The 18,666-nt window shown below is 43.5% G+C and overlaps 1 protein-coding gene across 6 annotated transcripts in view; it reads left to right on the top strand.

Moving 5' to 3' along the window:
• KCNT1 (potassium sodium-activated channel subfamily T member 1) overlaps positions 1-18,666 on the top strand; it is a 213,456-nt gene that overhangs the window by 110,495 nt on the left and 84,295 nt on the right. For 2 of the 6 annotated variants that reach the window (XM_079961946.1, XM_079961944.1), the window contains exon 2: positions 12,180-12,221. The exons of the other annotated variants lie outside the window; for them this stretch is intronic. In XM_079961946.1, coding sequence (XP_079818072.1) covers positions 12,180-12,221 — 42 coding nt within the window. The remainder of the gene's footprint in view (positions 1-12,179; positions 12,222-18,666) is intronic. 6 annotated transcript variants of the gene reach the window in all.

Genomic DNA, 18,666 nt, shown 5'->3' with positions numbered 1-18,666 from the left:
TGCTCTAGGTGCCACATGGCCCAACTATTTTTGTGTGCATACTGGCTGGTAGGTGACTAAGGCGGTACACCTGTGGGGATCCATGCTTTATTGGGTTAATTGGCAAGAAGATTAAAAGTGATGCGAGTAGACATAGGCCTGTAATCATACCATCACAGAATTATAGAGTTGGAAGGGACCCCCTGCAATGCAGGAATCTTCAGTCCAATGTGGGGCTTGAATCCATAACTCTGAGATTAAGAGTGTCATGCTTTACTGACTGGACATTACTATTGCTCATACTGCAGCATGTACTTGTTGTATGCTTGTTTTACACTGTGATATAATTTGAGGAGCGGGGGGAACTTGTTAGGATCGAGTCCCAACAAAGCCAGGTGTGAAACCTCTTGATAGTCAGAAGAGCTATGACGCCAAGACTAGTCAAAAGTGCAAGATGGTAAGGCCCAAGGCTAATCCAGTTGCAGGTAGTTCCAAGGGTGGAACGGATGACCTAGTGTATGTGTATGACATCTGTATGGTTGTTGCAGTTACACTGATGACTACAACACAGTTCATGAATCGGGGGAGGATGTTAGGATTCTTGCCCCGTGTTTGCAGTCATGAGATTGTTGTTTATCACATGATGGTGTGGAGCTAAGTCAGAATACTCCAAGTGTGTTATATGTAAATAAAAGTAGATTAGCCAAAATGCTGAGCTATTGAGTCTGGTACACGAACCGCTAATACTCTACAGAATTGTAAGCCGGTGTCTGTAGGCATTGGTCGCTGTGATGTTCGGGCTGAAGAAAGCTTTTGAAGCTCCCAAACGATTGACCAGGAGGGAGAGAACATGCCAGTCGGGCATGTGTCTCTACCAGGGTCCTACATGAGAGTGGGACGATCCTAACATAACTGGCCAGTCTTACATTAGAAGATTGAATAATAAAGATTTGGGGATACAGGTCATGTGGGCAAACTAGTCAATATTACACACATAAGAGAAGTTAAGAGAAGAGAGGGAGCTTTGCATACTTCTTTATGTCACCCCTCCTACTAAAGGTAAAGGGATCCCTGACCATTAGGTCCAGTCGCGGATGACTCTGGGGTTGCGGCACTCATCTCGTTTTACTGGCCGAGGGAGCCGGTGTACAGCTTCCGGGTCATGTGGCCAGCATGACTAAGCCGCTTCTGGCAAACCAGAGCAGTGCATGGAAACACCGTTTACCTTCCTGCTGGAGCAGTACCTATTGATCTACTTGCACTTTGATGTGCTTTCTAACTGCTAGGTTGGCAGGAGCAGGGACCGAGCAACGGGAGCTCACCCTGTTGAGGGGATTCGAACCACCGACCTTCTGATCGGCAAGTCCTAGGCTCTGTGGTTTAGACCACAGTGCCACCCATGTCCCCTCCTACTAGCAGATGTCAAATAAATGCATTCATGCCTGCTTAATTCGGCATTCATTTATTTGGCTGTCAGAAGCCTTGCTCCTTGGCAGAGATTTGGAGCTGAATGTGATGGACAGAAGATGCAACCCTGGTCTCAGATGGATATTTAGCTAACTATCCAGGACTCCATGGCAGTGCCAGCTCCATATATTTTACCCCTTGGCTAAAGGAGGTGGACCTGGATTTATCCCTTCACAGCCTCATGATAAATATGCATAAAATCATGCATGACATGGAGACAGTGAACTGAGAAAAGTTTTTCTCCCTCTCTCCCTACACTGGAACTCATGAACATCCAATGATAATGAATGTTAGAAGATGTGGGATGGATAAAAGGAATCATGACTTCACACTTTGCATAGTTTAACAGCGGAACTTGCTCCCACATGAGGCTGTGACAGTCATAAACTTGGATGGCTTTAAAAGAGGATTAGATAAATTACTGGAGGATAAGGCTATCTATGGCTACTAACCCTGATGAATATTGTTATGAGTTTGTGGGTGGCAGACTCCCTGGATCCAGAAGGTGTTGGAATTTCATTAAGGCTTGGGGAATTAAACTGAGTGTAAAGCAACCCCTAGACCCAGCAAGTGTTAAGAGAAAGTTGATGGATCATTAAGAAAGCAAAAGAGGGGGGGCTGCTCTGGGCCAGATGGCAAATGAGTAGGACTCCTCCTCCATCTCTTAAAGGGTTAGAAAGAAAAAGCCGTAATCTGAGGGCAGAGTTTGCTGTAATGTGGCCTAAAGGAAAAACCTGCAGATTGGAAAGGCACAGAGAGGCATGGCTTATTTCTGCTTGAAATCAGGCAGCAGCTATGGGAGAAGCTAGACCCTTTTGGGGTTTTGATGCTGTGAACCCCTCCATCATAAGCTCAGGATATACAGTGGACACTCGGGTTGAGAACGTGATCTGTGCGGCAGGCACGCTCGCAACCCGCAGTATTCACAACTTGCAGCGCCACATCTGCACATGTGCAGGTCATGACTCGGCGCTTCTGCGCATGCGCAAAGTGCAATTTACAGCTTCTGCACATGTGCAAGTGCCGAAACCTGGAAGTAACCTGTTCCGGTACTTCCGGGTTCAGCACAGTGCACAACCCGAAAAAACGCAACCTGTAACCCGAGGTATGACTGTATATGCATGTAACCCGAGGTATGACTGTATATGCATGTAAATTAACCATAAACCAGAAGACATCACATTCTCCACTGTTTCTCATTACCAAAAGGTAACACAAAGCCAGGGTGGGCACCTGGAACCTCTCACCTCTCAGGGATTGGGCTGGCATGCAACACTATGTTCTATATCCATATTCAAATCCCACACATCTTACTGGGTTGTCCCAACCACTCTGGGCAGCTTCCAACGTATAAAAACATAATAAAACATTAAACATTTTTTTAAAAAAACTTCCCTATACAGGAATGCCTTCAGACAGCTCAGGGGTCAGATAACGCCATATCCTCCAACATTTCTCCAATGAAAATAGGAACATCCTAAGGGAAAGTGGGACATTCCGGGCTCTAATCAGAAACTAGGACAGTTTCTCTAAATCAGGAATGCACCTGGAAAATAGGGACACTTGGAGGGTTTGTAGTTGCTGGAAAACACAGGAGGGGTATTATTTTGTTGTTAACAAAAACCAAGCACACGAAAGACACACACAAAATACGTCAGGAAAAAATACAGAAACAAATCTGATTTACAAAACAAGCTTGTGTGTTCAGCTACCGGTAATTAAAAGTTCACTTACCTGTTTCCTTAGTGCATCATTCTCTTTCTCTTACTGTGTCCCTGATTCCTGCAAACTCCCCAGTGTCTCTTTTCATCAAGGCTTCATATTTGCTGTTCAGTTGCCCCTGAGACACTCCTCTCTCTCTCGCTCTCTCTTTCCAAATTGGCTTAGGGCCACCTGTTTACCAACAAACAGCATGTCCCTGGAGCAATATGCTGAATGAGAACGCACAGGAGCCCATGGAAATACCAACATTCACTTGTGGAAATAATCACTGGCTTCTGGAGCCATAAAAGCCCAAAGAATGAAAACAAAACAACCAGTGGTAATGTTTGTTCAAACAGGCCTTCTGGGTGCCACAACCCATAAGGATTAAATAGCTACTACTCAGCCTTTCTGAGTTTTGATAATAGCTCCCACAGCAGACGGGACGCAGGTGGCGCTGTGGGTTAAAGCCTCAGCGCCTAGGGCTTGCCGATCGAAAGGTCGGCGGTTCGAATCCCTGCGGCAGGGTGCGCTCCCGCTGCTCAGTCCCAGCGCCTGCCAACCTAGCAGTTCGAAAGCACCTCCGGGTGCAAGTAGATAAATAGGGACCGCTTACCAGCGGGAAGGTAAACGGCGTTTCCGTGTGCTGCTCTGGCTCGCCAGAGCAGCGATGTCACGCTGGCCACGTGACCCGGAAGTGTCTCCGGACAGCGCTGGCCCCTGGCCTCTTAAATGAGATGGGCGCACAACCCCAGAGTCTGTCAAGACTGGCCCATACGGGCAGGGGTACCTTTACCTTTACCTTTTACCCACAGCAGACCGGAAGTTGTTTTAATTGAAGGCAGCAATTCAGATCAGACTGGGATAAACATAATAATCAGCCTGAGGACCACATTCCTTTGTGGGCAAACTTCTGGGGGCCAGACAATAGGGGTGGGTGAGGCAAAAGCAGGTGTGGCCACAAACTAGGGATGGAGAAGGCAGGCACGCTGAGTAGTGGGGGCTGAGGGTGTCTTCAGCCCCCCCAATTTTCAAAGAGAGGGCTGGGCCCCTCCAAAAAACCTTCAGGCCTGCTCCACCTGCTCCCTCCCTGACGGGGAGAAGCAGGCCAAGTGTGGAGCCAAGCATTGTACTCTCTATTCCTCACCCAGTGCATGAGCACCAGCATATTGGCAGTGGGGTGGGGGCGCCTGCACGTCCCCCCCAGCACACAAGCGCTCATGTGCTATGCAGGGGCTGGACCCATCACCTGGCGCATCACATTATGTGTCCCCCCCATGTGGCGGGCAAGTCAGCGCCCCTGGGAGAAGGAATTTGATTCAATTCACACTTACAGGTTAACCTATCTAAGTCATACTTCCCAAAACAATATGTGAACCAGAAGACAGCTATCTTTTGCAATCTGCACTGCTCTGAAATTTGCAGTGCAGTTCTCCAGCTGAGTAGCGTGTTTAAAAAAATGCATGCTACTTGGGTAATGTGTGCATAAGAGATATATATCAGTGAAAATAGCATACAAAATGTGGGTTATTTGGGGGGTGGGAATTGCTTTGCAGGAATGTGTATCAGACAAACTTGCAAACAAAGATGTACAGTGGTACCTCAGGATGTGAACGGGATCAGTTCTGGAGCCCTGTTCGCATCAGGAACAGAAAATAAGACGCGACTGCACAACTGCGCATGTGCATGTCGCGTTTTACCACTTCCGCGCATGCGCGTGACGTCATTTTGACTGTCTGCGCATACACAAGTGGCGAAACCCGGATGTAACGCTCTCTGTTACTTCCAGGTTGCCACAGAGTGCAACCCGAAAATACTTATCCTGAAGTGTATTTATCCTGATGCATGACTGTACTCAGTAGGAAAAATTCATGCTAAAATCGTGGTGAATTATCAGAAGGACTTTTTTTAATAAAAAAATAAATCAAATAGATGTGGAAATGTGGGAAACTGAACTTAGGCGCCATCTTCACTATACACCAAAAGCACTATCATGTTACTGTAAACAGCTGTGGTTTCCCCCAGAGAATCCTGGGAACTGTAGTTTAAGGGTCCCGAAAGCAGCTCAGAGACTTTATTCTAGGAGAGCTACAATTCCCAGAGTGGTTTAACAACCAATCTTTCCCTCCCAGAGAGCTCTGGGAATTGTAGCTGTGAGAGGGGACCAAGGGTCTCATAATAATTTCCAGCACCCTTAAAGCAACTACAGTTCCCAGGATTCTTTGAAGGAAGCTACAGAAAAAGAGGGGGCCGAAACTCCTGGGGAAACCCCAAAAACAGTTCAGTGAAAACTGAGCAGGTTTAGGTGGCGTGGAATGCTGATAGTTTGGAGGGAGGGAGTTGAAAACTTGTGGGAGTCTTGAATCCTGAACAGTAGCACTTCGCACTGACTCCCTGCTCCTGCCCTACAACTCCCACTTGAAACTAAATACAGTGGTACCTCGGGTTAACTACTTAATTCGTTCCGGAAGTCCGTACTTAACCTGAAACTGTTCTTAACCTGAAGCACCACTTTAGCTAATGGGGCCTCCTGCTGCCGCCACGCGATTTCTGTTCTCATCCTGAAGCAAAGTTCTTAACCCGAGGTACTATTTCTGGGTTAGCGGAGTCTGTAACCTGAAGCGTATGTAACCTGAAGCGTATGTAACCTGAAGCGTATGTAACCTGAGCTACCACTGTAATGCCTTTTTGGGAAATGATGTCTATGGTGAGCATTGTGACTCACGGTTAGGAAGGTCTGATTTTCTGATTAGTACTTTTTATTGAAAAAAAAATGTATCATCTTTCTTCCCTGGTGGAGCCCTAGTGCTGCCTATTATCTATTACGAGAATGGGGGGAAATATTAATTTATTTGTACCTATCCTCTGAACACACGGTTTCAATGTGGTTTACACCAGGGGTAGAGATAAAATCAGACATTCCTTCCAAAAGTAGGGTCTGACACCCTAAAAATACCATAAAACAACTTTTTATTTTTATTTAAAAAACAGATTACATGCCTGGGGAATGTTAGCTTTCTTCCAGCCCTATTTTTTTGCTTGATAGACCTTCAAAGGGCCTGCAAAAGCAAGTTATATCTAAGAAGAAAAGAAAATCAGGACACAACAGCTGGCTTGCTATTTTTGTAACATTTTAATTGGTCCTAAATAAAGCAGGGTGGGGACTCTTCTACAAGCTTGAAGGCCGCATTCTCATCTGGGTGACCTTCCTGGGAATGTGGGTGTCTACATGCCAGTGGTGGGTAGAGGCAGAGGCACAAGAGGACAGAGCAAAACAATGTAAATTTTACCTTTGCACAGCAGACAAGTATCTACACACGTTCTTCACCATCTTTCATTCGGATATGCATGATCAGTGTTTAAGGACATACTCCAGCCAGGCAAAAATACTGGGGGCATGGAGCAAGGCCAGTGAAAGGTATGGCCTTAGGAGAGTTCTGAGAGCCAGGTAGAGAGGCCCGGAGTGGCACATTAGGTCCCCAGGCCCGAGAGTTCGGCACCCTTGTAATACAGTGGTACCTTGGTTCTCAAGCTTAATCCTTTCCGGAAGTCCGTTCCAAAACCAAAGCGTTCCAAAACGAAGGCGCGCTTTCCCATAGAAAGTAATGCAAAATGGATTAATCCATTCCAGATTTTTAAAACGGCAATTTAACATGAATTTTACTAACTAACGAGAGCGCTGATCCATTAAATTAAAGCAATAAGCAATGTACTGTAGTCACACAATCAGTCAATCAACCAATCAGTAGCTGAACTGGGTTCCACACAAAACAAACAAAAAAGAGCCACAAAAACAAAAACGCAAAATAAATAGCAAAAACAGACAGACCTCAGCATAATACTCAAAACGGAAGTGTTGCACTCAAATCGGAAGCATGTTTAGCTTCTGAAGAAAGTTTGCAAACTGGAACACTTACTTCCGAGTTGGCAGTGTTTGTGTTCCAAGCTGTTTGAGTACCAAGGTGTTTGAGAACCAAGGTACCACTGTACAAGTATTGCCAACTGTGAGCTGGGAGGTGGGTAGGTTCTCCCTCTTATCCACCAACACAGCTTCCTTTGCTTATCAGATAAACCAGCAAATAGTTTTGAAACATCTAGTATTTAAAATATCATAGAGGGATCTCTTATTCTAATTATTTCTGCTTAGCCATAAAACAAACATAGTATATAAGAAAGTGTACCCAGAGAAGGGACAGGATAAGCTGGAGGAAGACTGTACACTAGCAGTGTGGTGGAGGCAGTGGTGGAGAAAAGGGGGCACTTAGCTCTGATGATGTTGTTTTCCATAGCAAGATCTATGACATCATCTGCCAGTGACAGACTCGTCTTGATCTAGCAAGTGACTAAGGTGATAACGAGGCTTTCATGTTTTTCACTAACAGTTTGTGACAAATTATCATAGGCATGCGATTGAGGTGATAATGAGGCTTTTGAGTTCTACATGAGAGAACAACACAGAGGAAATAGGAAAATCCACAAGCGCTGTAGTTTTGGATAGGGCAGCTACAGGGGCTGTTATGATGGGCTTATACATTTCAAATTTTACCACTATACCTCTGCTGTGTTTCTCATCTGGCCTGGCCATAGGGTAGCTTCTAGCAGCTGCAGTAAGATTTGGAGATTAAAACTAAGCTCCTTAAAATTACTTTTTTGTTGTTTTTCATTGCATTACAATCTTCATTTTAAGTGGATCCTGATTATCAGTGTTATTTATCTAGAAAGAGAGGTGCTAGAACTCATAATAAACACCTCCCTTGTTCTCTTATAATGGCAATGGCGCTCACCTGAGAGGTGCCGGAAGTGAGTTCCAGGAAGTTCCGGTTGAAAAAAGCCCTGCTGATTATGAAGTTTACATAGTTTGTTGAAAGCCCAGCCTCTTTACTTTTGAGTTTCTTGTAAAATGGCCTCTGTTTCTTTTTGGTCTCATTTTTAAAATTGTTTCATTAGATTTTAACATTATCTGGTTAAATGGTTGTAACCCGTCCTGGGACTTCGCAGGTGACAAAGTTCTTAAACAAGTAAACTCAGGAAAGTAAAATAGCTTTTGAAAAATGTGTCTCATCTTAATAGATTTGGTGGTAACGGCCTATTGCTGAATACCAGTTGTTGGGAATCTGGTTGGCCATGACAGGGAGTTGAACAAGATAAGGCCTTTGCTTTGATCCAGCAGGAATCTTAAGAATGTCAGAAGAGCTCAGCTGAATTCAAGAAGCTGGTACATTTTTCTCAATGTGATGCACATCAAAGTTTTCTTGAACCACCTAAGTTTAATTTAAATGGTGTGTGTGTGTGTGTGTGTGTGTAGATCTGCCTTTAGGGGGCATCCTCAGCCATAAAAATTCTCTGGAAATTACTTAATATCATCAAGAGTAGACATTTTCTACAATGTCAGCAGCTGTCAAACTTACACACTGGGAAATATGCAGTACATACATTTATTTGTGACTATTTGGAATGGAAACTTTCCTCTGATTATATTGGTTTCTTCTTATGTCCATTCATCTCTTGTCCATCACTCTATCCCTGTCTCTGTTTCCTTATTCCTCTCTCTCTCTCTCTCTCTCTCTCTCTCTCTCTCTCTCTCTTTCTCGTGGATAAATAATGTAAGATGTAAAATGGATGTCCATGGAATAAATTTAGTGCAACCCCACCCTCAGCCATGCTAGCAGAATGCCCCCCACCCAGCAGATTTAACTTTTTCTTAAAAATACAACAACTTACCTTGCAATCCTGTACACACCTAGGAGTAAGTCCCATTGTACTGTTAATGAGAGTTACTCCTGTGTTTCAATATTTGCTTCAAAAGTAGCACATTTAGTGCAGAGGAACCATGCCCTTCCACCATTATTATTATTATTTTAATTGCCCCTCTAAACATTATTTCATCAATTTCTGTGACTACCCTGACATGAGCGATCAGAGACAAGAACCTTGTTGGTCAAGGATGGCATGATTAAAGTTTTCCTACCTCTCTGATAATACTAGAACTAGATCCAATGAAGTTGAATGTTGGAGGATTTAAAGGGACCTCTTCACACAGCACTTAGTTAAACTGTGCAACTCACTGTGCTACATGAAGTAGCAATGACCAGCAACTTGGAAGGCTTTAAAAGGGCATTAGACAAATTCATGGAAAATAAGGTTAACCATGGCTACTAACCTCCATAGGGACATGGGTGGCGCTGTGGGTTAAACCACAGAGCCTAGGACTTGCCGATCAGAAGGTTGATGGTTCGAATCCTCACGACAGGGTGAGCTCCCGTTGCTCAGTCCCTGCTCCTGCCAACCTAGCAGTGCGAAAGCACCTCAAAGTGCAAGTAGATAAATAGGTACCGCTCTGGCGGGATGGTAAACGGTGTTTCCGTGCGCTGCTCTGGTTCGCCAGAAGCGGCTTAGTCATGCTGGCCACGTGACCCAGAAGCTGTACGCCAGCTCCCTCGGCCAATAAAGCGACATGAACGTTGAACAAAGTGAGAGGAAGGGGTTAAAGTGGCACCCCAAACACACAGAACACAAAACAAAAGAGTGCTGCTTAGGGCAGTATGATAATCACATTACGCTTTCAAGTCTAATGCTAATTGCTATGGAAACAAGTGCTGAAATGCACCGGGAGAATCGTCTTATCCTCCTATTACGTCTGTGCAAATGAAAAAAGTACAATAAATATCCTTTCAAAACTGAAGCCTGAGATTGAATCACATGGTACTGCAGCCTTGTGATACAAAGACCAGTACCCCTTCTGTCAAATCCCTTCTTGGAATTCACCTTTTATGTGACCTCTTTGACACAACCCAGAGATGGGGAACCTGTGGCCCTCCAGATTTTTATTTTGTTTACTCCAACTCTCATCAGCCCCAGCCAGCATATCCAGTGGTTGGGAATGAAGGAGGTTGTAGCACAGGAGCATCTGAAAGGCCACATGTTCCCCATAAGCCACTTTTCATTGGTTATAAGCCACTGCAGTTAAGCCTGTATCTGGAAAAGGATGCATATTCTTCCCTCATTTCCCTTACTCTCTTATCTCCCATTTGTTGAAATTATCCCTTATGCTCTTATACACATTGATGGTATATAAGGCGGATAAAATATGCATTCTGTGTACGAAACTTGGCAACCCTCCATACACAGATATCAGCTGTGTGTAATCAGTTTCCCAAGCAAATGTTGGTTGTGCAATCAAACCCCACCCCCCAAGGATCACCATGCCTTGATCCAATAGTTGCATGCAGAACTTCTGGTGTCCAGAACAGTTTTATATAGACAGGCTCTTGATATATGCAAGGCATGACCAGTGTGTGAAACACACCCAAAGGATGCCTGCTGATATGATTTCTGCTTCTCATCCCAGCACACAAACACACTGATTGTGCACAGATTCCAGTTATCTGAACAGTGCACCAGGGTATAATCTTGGAATAAAGCCCCATTGGACTTGATTGAACTGCTGAAAAGGGTTCCTCACCCCTCTGTTTCATGGTTCTTCACTAAAAGGGAGATATGAACTTCAGTGCAATAGGCCTGAACAATAGTCAAAGCAATCCCAAATGAACATAGTACAGTTATAAAATATTTACTGTACTCATGCTGACCTAGCAGAAGAATGTGACAGCTCTCAGTAGCAGTTCTTTGGTCTATGAGGATTATTTTTACAGTGAGTAGACACACACACACACACGAGTGCTACAGAGTTTTCAGTAGTACTCTTCTACTACCTTCATTGGGGATTAGAATGTGCAGAATCTTCTGGCAGTCATCAGATCCTGCAGCTGATGAGCACTCCCTTCTGTGTCTCTGTGTTGCTGATATGACTACTGGTATCAGTAGTCGTGCAAGTGATGTGCCCTGCTCATGCTGAACATCAAAATTCAGAAGCTTTTATTCTACCCCTCTTCCAGTTTCTAGTGAAGAACATAGAATCAGACAAATTAATTCCACAGTCATTTCTACCTCAGCCCAGTTTGGGGTTGGGCCTACTTGAAAGACAATGGATACTAACATGGCAGATTCTGGGGAAGCAGGAAGTACATGAGCCTCACACTTCCTGTCTCCCTTACATCTCTGTCCCATCTGAAACAGAATGTCCACACACATACCCCAGATCTCTCTTCATTAGAAAGGTCACAAAGGAATATGGACACAAACTTTCTACTCCTTCCAAATGTCCATTATGGTCACAGAAATTCCATGTTTTGTGGTGGGTCAGGGATGGAGAACCTGTGTCTCTCCAGATGTTTTGCTGGACTACAACCGCCATTAGCTCCAAAGTGTATAACCATTGGTCAGGGATGATGATGGGAGTTGTTGTCTGACATCATCTGGAGGGCCACAGGTTCCTCACTCTGGTTACATATGAAGACCACTTTTTAAATTAGCTAGTTCAAATTAACAATGTCTGATATTCAGAAGTCCCAAGAAGAGTTTGTATAGCAGGGACAGCAGCTATGACCTTCAGATCTTGCTAGACTACAACTCCCATCAACCCAGCCTACATGACCATTGGTCAGGCGCCGGTAGGAGCTATAGTCCAACTACATCTGGAGGACTACAGGCCCTCCCTCTTTGAGGTAGAGAGTCAATTCTATTTCCTTTCAGGGTGGGGCATGCACTTCTTTAGCCACATGCATGATACTTCCCCATAGTCTCCTGACAAACTACTCTAGCCATGTCTCTAGGATTGGACAATGTGGATTTGGCCAATCTGATACTTTCACAAGTTGACACCTCCTGTCTTCTCTGGTTTGGTAATGGAAGGGGCTCTATTATTGTTCCAACTCCTAGTAACCTTTGAACACTCATAACTGAGATGGTTGTGGGACTGGACTGTGGAGAAGCAGCTCTCATGCTATTCCATTGACGTATTCCTTGGTCATTGCCTATGGTAGGAAGGTAGAAATATGCCCTGTCTTCCAGTGCCAATAGACTTTTGTACCACTCCATCCTGTCCAGTTCCACCAGTAGTGTCCAATAACCCTCTGAATGTTCTGTTGATGTGTGCCTGACCTGTTAACGCTCCTTTTGCCCCATGTCCGTAGGCCACATACCGAAGATTTCAGTATGGATTCCTCCCTTTCACAGTAAGTGAGCTCCAAACTGCATGCGCTTCAAGATGGCAACAGTATTCTGATTTGAGAAACTCATTTACATTCTATTCTTCTTAAGGTTATTTACCGAGGATTGTGAGTGAAAGTGAAAGAATGTGAGCAGTTTTTAAGCAAGGGGCCACAATCTTAAATTGGTTTCAAACAATTAAAACCAGAACTGGGGCTTTTACAAGTGTTATGTTAACGTCTGTTCTATGCATGTGAGGAATGGATCTTTTAGTGTGGAATTGCCTACTCTCTGGGAGTTCTTGCTTGTTGATATTAGGCAGTCACTTCATTGTATCACTTTCAACACCTGCTGAAAACTTTTTTGTTTAGGTCAGCCTATTCAGACATGTAATTTTATTATATATATTTGTTTTTTAAACAGTTGCTTTTATCTTACATTTTGATAACTTTATTATGCCTAGTTGTTTTCAAAGACTGTTGATTAAATCAGCATTTCCTTAATGAGTATTTCATATTGTTTCATGTAAACTTGCTTAGAGGTTTGTTTGTTGATCGTTATAGAAATCTTGCTAAGTAAACAAACTCCCATTTCCTCTCCCTGGGGGACTCTGCCAACTTTAGTGCTATGATGTGGAAAAGATTTCGAGATCACTAATGAACTCTGAGTGTATCACCAGACTACAGTTCCCAGGGTTCTTTGGGAGAAGCCATGTTGGCTAAACTTACATAAAACAGGCTGTAGATTTTCTCTCAGTTTTTCCTGAGAATGCTCCCATCAACAATTTTTCTTTCTTTCTTTCTGTAGCTTCAGTGACTTTTCCTCTATAACTCTCTGCTTTATACCACACGAGTCATTAGCCTACATTCATTATGTAAGAGAGAATTCGTGTGTTTTCCCTGCTCACTGTCAGGGCTGGCAAGGAATATATAACTCTGTGTCTCAGAGAACATATTTGCCCAGCCTATGGAGATTCATCATCACAGGCAAGCACTTTTTCAGCAGCCACAATGGACATTTCTCAGATGGTCCCTCAAGATGGAGTTATTTCTGTTGGGAGTGAAGCAACAACACTTGCAATAAGTTACCTGACAGAAATACAACCTATTCTTCCCTCACTGACTCCTTCTTGAGTAACTGTATGTGGATTTAAATTTTAAAAAATTAAAAAAATTGTCCAGTAGCACCTTAGAGACCAACTAAGTTTGTTCTGGGTATAAGCTTTTGTGTGCATGCACACTTCTTCAGATACCATGTGGTTATGTGGATTGTTTTGGCTCTCAGGCTTCACTTCCTTCCTGCTGCTTCTTTAATGTTAGTGCCATAAGGTTATTATGACTCCATTTTTTCCTCATAAAAGCTTGTGCTTAGAAAGGCTTTGTTTGCCAGGAGTAATAAACCTAAAGCTCATCTTCTTTCAACCAGCTGTCTTGCCAGACTACTCATGTCTGTACTGCACTGTGATATATATACTAAGCATCAACAATTTCAGCCTGCAGGTTTTGACTGAAGCCCCAGCAAGTAAAAAATATATAGGAGAAACTAGGACCATGGTCTCTCAAATACATTTCACCTGAGGGAAATCAGTTCTGAAAGTGGAGTTAGTCTGTTGGATCATCAGACTAGCCACTTTACATATCTCTGACCCCTTCTTTCAGGCCTGCGGGTATGTTCTAAAATGAGCATAAGAATAGTATATTGGTAGAGCATCTGCTTTGCATGCAGAAGTTTGCAGGTTCAATCCCTGGCATCACCAGGTAGGATTGGGAGAGACAATAGTAAGCAAAAGATGGCTTGGTATAAGACAGCTTCCTATGTTCTTTGAAATGAATGGGCTGTAGCTCGGTGGTAGAAAGTCTGCTTTGCATGCAAAAAGTCCCAGGTACAATCTCTTGCAGATTGTGGTTTAACATGGGCCCCCGAATCTGAAAAGACTAGTGCCTGCTGTTGCTGTATACCTGTATTGCATCCCCAGAGAAAGCAGCTGTTTGCAATTAACTGCTGGAGAACAGATGTCACCACTTCCATTTATGAAAGTAGCCCTTGTTAAACAGATCTGGGGATTCATTGATTTAATATTGTCCAATAAATTCATCAAATGCTGGGGATAATTATGTTGCTGCGTGTGGCTCCTTGCTTGTGGCTTGACAATGATGTTTCATTTTTTACTTACAAGGAAGTCCTCAACAAAATTGGTGGTGATGTGGCTATATGGCAAGGGACTTCAGACAGTTACCAGTTACTTTAAATAAATGCTGCTCTGAACTCATCATTTTCAAGCAGCCTCATCAGTCTCCTCCATGGGCATATTAGTTTCTTCCAGTTTCCTATGAGTGCCTGAGACTACAACTCCCACCAACCCCGGGCCAATGGCCCATCAATATTTAAAGGTCCACAGGTTCTCCATCCCTGTTCTAGCCTATCAGGAGTGGGGAACCTGCAGCTCTCCTGATGCAGTAGGATGGCAACTCCTACCAAGCCCTGGCCAATGGTTAATCAACAGGGCCATAGGCTCCCTATCTTGTCTATCAGGACCTGTGAGCTGTGCGCTCACAGTCAGAACTAGTTCTTTGCAGCATTAAAAGCAGAAGGGTCTAAGGGTTCTGAAAGTTGACTATCTGGTCAGGGAGTTTACACAGTAGGGGAATCCTTGCAATCTGCTAGTTCCCCCTCCCCGAGTATCCACCTGGGTTCCATTTTCATGGGGAGGTTGGAAGGAACCATCAGTTCAGCAACACTGGAAGCAGAGACTTGTAAGTTCCCAGTCTCAGAGACTTGTAAGTTCCCAGCTCTCAGCCTTCCTTGCAACAGTTCGCTCACTTGGAACTATCTGTGGTGCTGAAACTACCAGCATGTTTATTTCTATTGTGTCCAGGACAGGCCATGAATTTATATGGAGAAAAAAGTAGAAAGACCCTTAATGAAATCCATGAGCCTAACAACTTTAGCCAAATCACATCCACCTCCCAAACCCTGGTAGCCTTCTAAAAACAATAGCTAAGAATGATCTCCTTCTGATTTTCTGAAATTTAGGTACTGTCTGCACAGAGGTGATAGAACTTTTAATAGCAACCTGGGATGGAGGGCTTGAATATGATAGGATTTGCAGTACAATGGGGGGGAAATATTAACCCTTTCCCCCTTTGCCCATTTCCTGGTAATAAAAACCTCACCCATTTTTGTTCTGCAGAGGAAAACACACAGGTATGATAGTTTTTCCCTAAGGGGCATCTCATGTAGTCTGGAACTGATTTTACTTCCATTGCATGGATGTGTATGTGGATGTGTGGGTGTGTTCTTATGCTCTTATGATTCCAATTGCATTCAAAACATTTGCAGTTTGTGTTCTTGACTCTTGGTTCATTTGTTTAAAAAATATGTCACATGGCATTATTTCTATTTGAATAACTGTTCAGGTGCTGCAGACTGAAAATGTGGGGCAGGCCTGGAACATTTGGAAGGCGCCCAAGCTTTCAGAATTAAGGAGGAGAGATGCTGGCTTAATAATTATTCTCAGAGGGCATGACTTTCTTTTTAGTATCAAGGAACGTCCCTTACCATTGGTGTAATCTTTTTGTTTACACACAAGGCTTTGGAGCAGAAAATTCATGCTGATCTGTTGTTGTTATTATTGTACTGATTAGTCAAAATACTGACCATGGGTAGAGAACTTGCATTGCCCTCCAGAAGTTTCTGGATTCCAAGATGCATCACCCCTGACCACTGGCCATGCCGAGTGGGACTGATAGGAGTTGGAGTACAACAGCGTCAGAGGACTGCAGATTCTCCACCAGTGAGATATACTTTATGCTCTTTAGTAAGGATGTCAAGAGATAAAGACGGGTTGCTGGCATATATGGCAGATGTAAAAGACTCCACTGATTTAGTTGTTTCAATTAGTTTTTACTTGGCTTTGTACATTTCCTTTCTTGTTCTTTTTAGTAGTTACTGATAAAAACAAATCCTGTAATGGGGTTTTAAATTTAGATATGTAACTTGTTGAACTGTACTTAGCAATGATTTTATTTCTTGGGGTGATTGCTAGATTTTCATTTTTGAATCCATTTATCCTTAAGTGGGTTTCTTTTGTTCCTCACCTCATTCATTATATAATGAACAAATTCCCATTTCCCCCCTATTGTGATGATCTACAGTTAATCCAAGTGGCACAGCCTGGGGCAAGGCCTCCAGCTGACTACCGAGAGGGCATCAGCATAAAAGTCCCTCATCAGCACCAGGGCCAACAGGAGCAAATCAGGGCATCCGGGGGCCAATACTGGTCATTTCCTACCTTCCTACCTCATTTTCCAAAAGATGTTATAGTTAGTAACTGGCCAGCCAGGCATGTACATGGTCACGGATGCTCATGTTATCATTTTCATGTTAAATCTCTCTCATATCTATTTATTGATCTATTGACCTATCAATCTACACACACAGAGAGAGAGAGAGAAAGAGAGAGAGAGAGATGGACTGTCACTCCTGCTTGCTCTGCTCGCCAACACTGCCTCCCCCTTTGTTTGTTGTTGTTTAATCTTTTAGTCGTGTCTGACTCTTCGTGACCCCATGGACCAGAGCATGCCAGGCACTCCTTTTTTTTTTAAATAATATTTATTAAAGTTTCCAGAATAAAAAAGGAAAGATAGAAAAAAGAAAAAAATAAAGTTTACACTTAATTTCGTTGACATCTTTCCCGGACTTCCCCCCCTCCCCCTCTTGTATTCCCATTCCATAAAATTAATTCCACAAATTCTTACCCCAAATTTTAAAACCTTATTATAATTATAAATAACCCATTTATTCAAAATTAATTTATCTTATTTAACCATTTCTCCTTATAGTTTTTATGCTTCCCTAAGATCGACCCCAGTTCCCTTCCACGAATTCCCCTATTTTCATAGAGCAAGAAAAAATAAGAGAAAAAAAAGAAAGAAAAAATATGTAATTTTACAGCCTTTGGATTCCAAATCTCCCTCCCCCTTTTCCCGGTTCTGATCCACAAAGTTCATCCATCTGTCTACTGCCAAACTGGAGAACCCACATCCATGTCTCAGTTCCACTTTGCCGTATTTTGATAGCTTTTGGTTTCTGAAAGTCCAATCTCGGAGAAACTCTCAGAAAAGATCCTTCTTCTTCCATCCAGACCTCTATGTTTAAGAGTATAACTCAAATTCTGTTTCTTGATCCTTTTAAAGTCTGGATGTCCCAAATGTTCCAACTTCGAGTTTAGTCCAGCTCTTATTCCTCAGGTTTCTTTTCCTGTTCTGCTGCAAGAACCTTCTAATTCAGAAACTTCTTGTTCTCCACAGAGGCTTTATTTATTCAGGAACATAAACTTACATCAAGTCCCTTCCTTTCTTCAATAGATAAATCCATTGTCTCCTTTAGTGTAGAAACCTCTGTAGACAAAATAATGCTTCGTTTTTGCAGCTTTCCCAAGAGATAACAAATCCTGCTCAATTTCATAGTATTTTTCCACTTGCAGCTACTGTTGCAATGTCCCAACCTCCCTCTAGAGGGAATATGGTAACTTAATTTCTTTCCAGATCAGACCCAAAAGTCAAATAACTTGTTGCCTTTATTTCCAATAATTTATGTCCAGATTGTAACAAATCTAACCAGCAAAGCCATCGTAACAAAGTTCTCTTTTATTTTCCTGCTTTGACAGCTGTCAAAGTTTCTGTGTCTCTTCGCCAGTCTCTCATAACGGATCGCTCCCGGTTCCCGGGGGAGTTACATTTTAGTTCTCACAAACCAATCTTCTCCTCCAGCACAATTATTGTAATTTCCCTTCGTGAAATTAATTTTTTTCAAATAAACAAGTTCATCTCTCGATCTTAGTTGTCAAATCCTTGCGTTAAGACATCTACAACAGGGGGGGGGGACTTCCTTTTTGCACCTCCCCCGCTCGCTCCAAATTCGTAAGTCAAATTTTTCCTTTTAAGTCTGATAAATTTACTCACGGGTTGTTCTTTTTAATCCAAATCCAAAATTTTCCAAAGAAGAAGTCATTGCTCTCCACCGAATGGCATGCGGCTTCGCTGGGCAGGGGAAGCAGTGGACTCATAGCACCACACACACCCCCGTCACCCGCTCCGCAGCCTTTAAAAAGGCTCCTTCGCGGGTCGGGGGGGCGCAAACGGTGCCCGCCGAGTCACCAAGTCCATGGGCATCACTGCCCATGGTTTTTGAGGGTCCCCGCGTTGCCGGCAGGGCAGGACCCAACCCCTACCCAGCAGGCTCCCTCCGGAGCTCAGAGGGAGTCCGCCATTCAGCGATGGCACCGACCCGGAAGTCCCATGCCAGGCACTCCTGCCTTCCACTGCCTCCTGCAGTTTAGTCAAACTCATGCTGGTTGAACACTGTCCAACCATCTCGTCCTCTGCCGTCCCCTTCTCCTTGTGCCCTCCATCTTTCCCAACATCAGGGTCTTTTCCAGGGAGTCTTCTCTTCTCATGAGGTGGCCAAAGT

The sequence above is a fragment of the Podarcis cretensis genome (assembly GCF_951804945.1).
Source record: "Podarcis cretensis genome assembly, chromosome: Z".
NCBI classification, from domain to species: Eukaryota; Metazoa; Chordata; class Lepidosauria; order Squamata; family Lacertidae; genus Podarcis; species Podarcis cretensis.
This window is presented reverse-complemented; position numbering and strand designations above follow the sequence as displayed.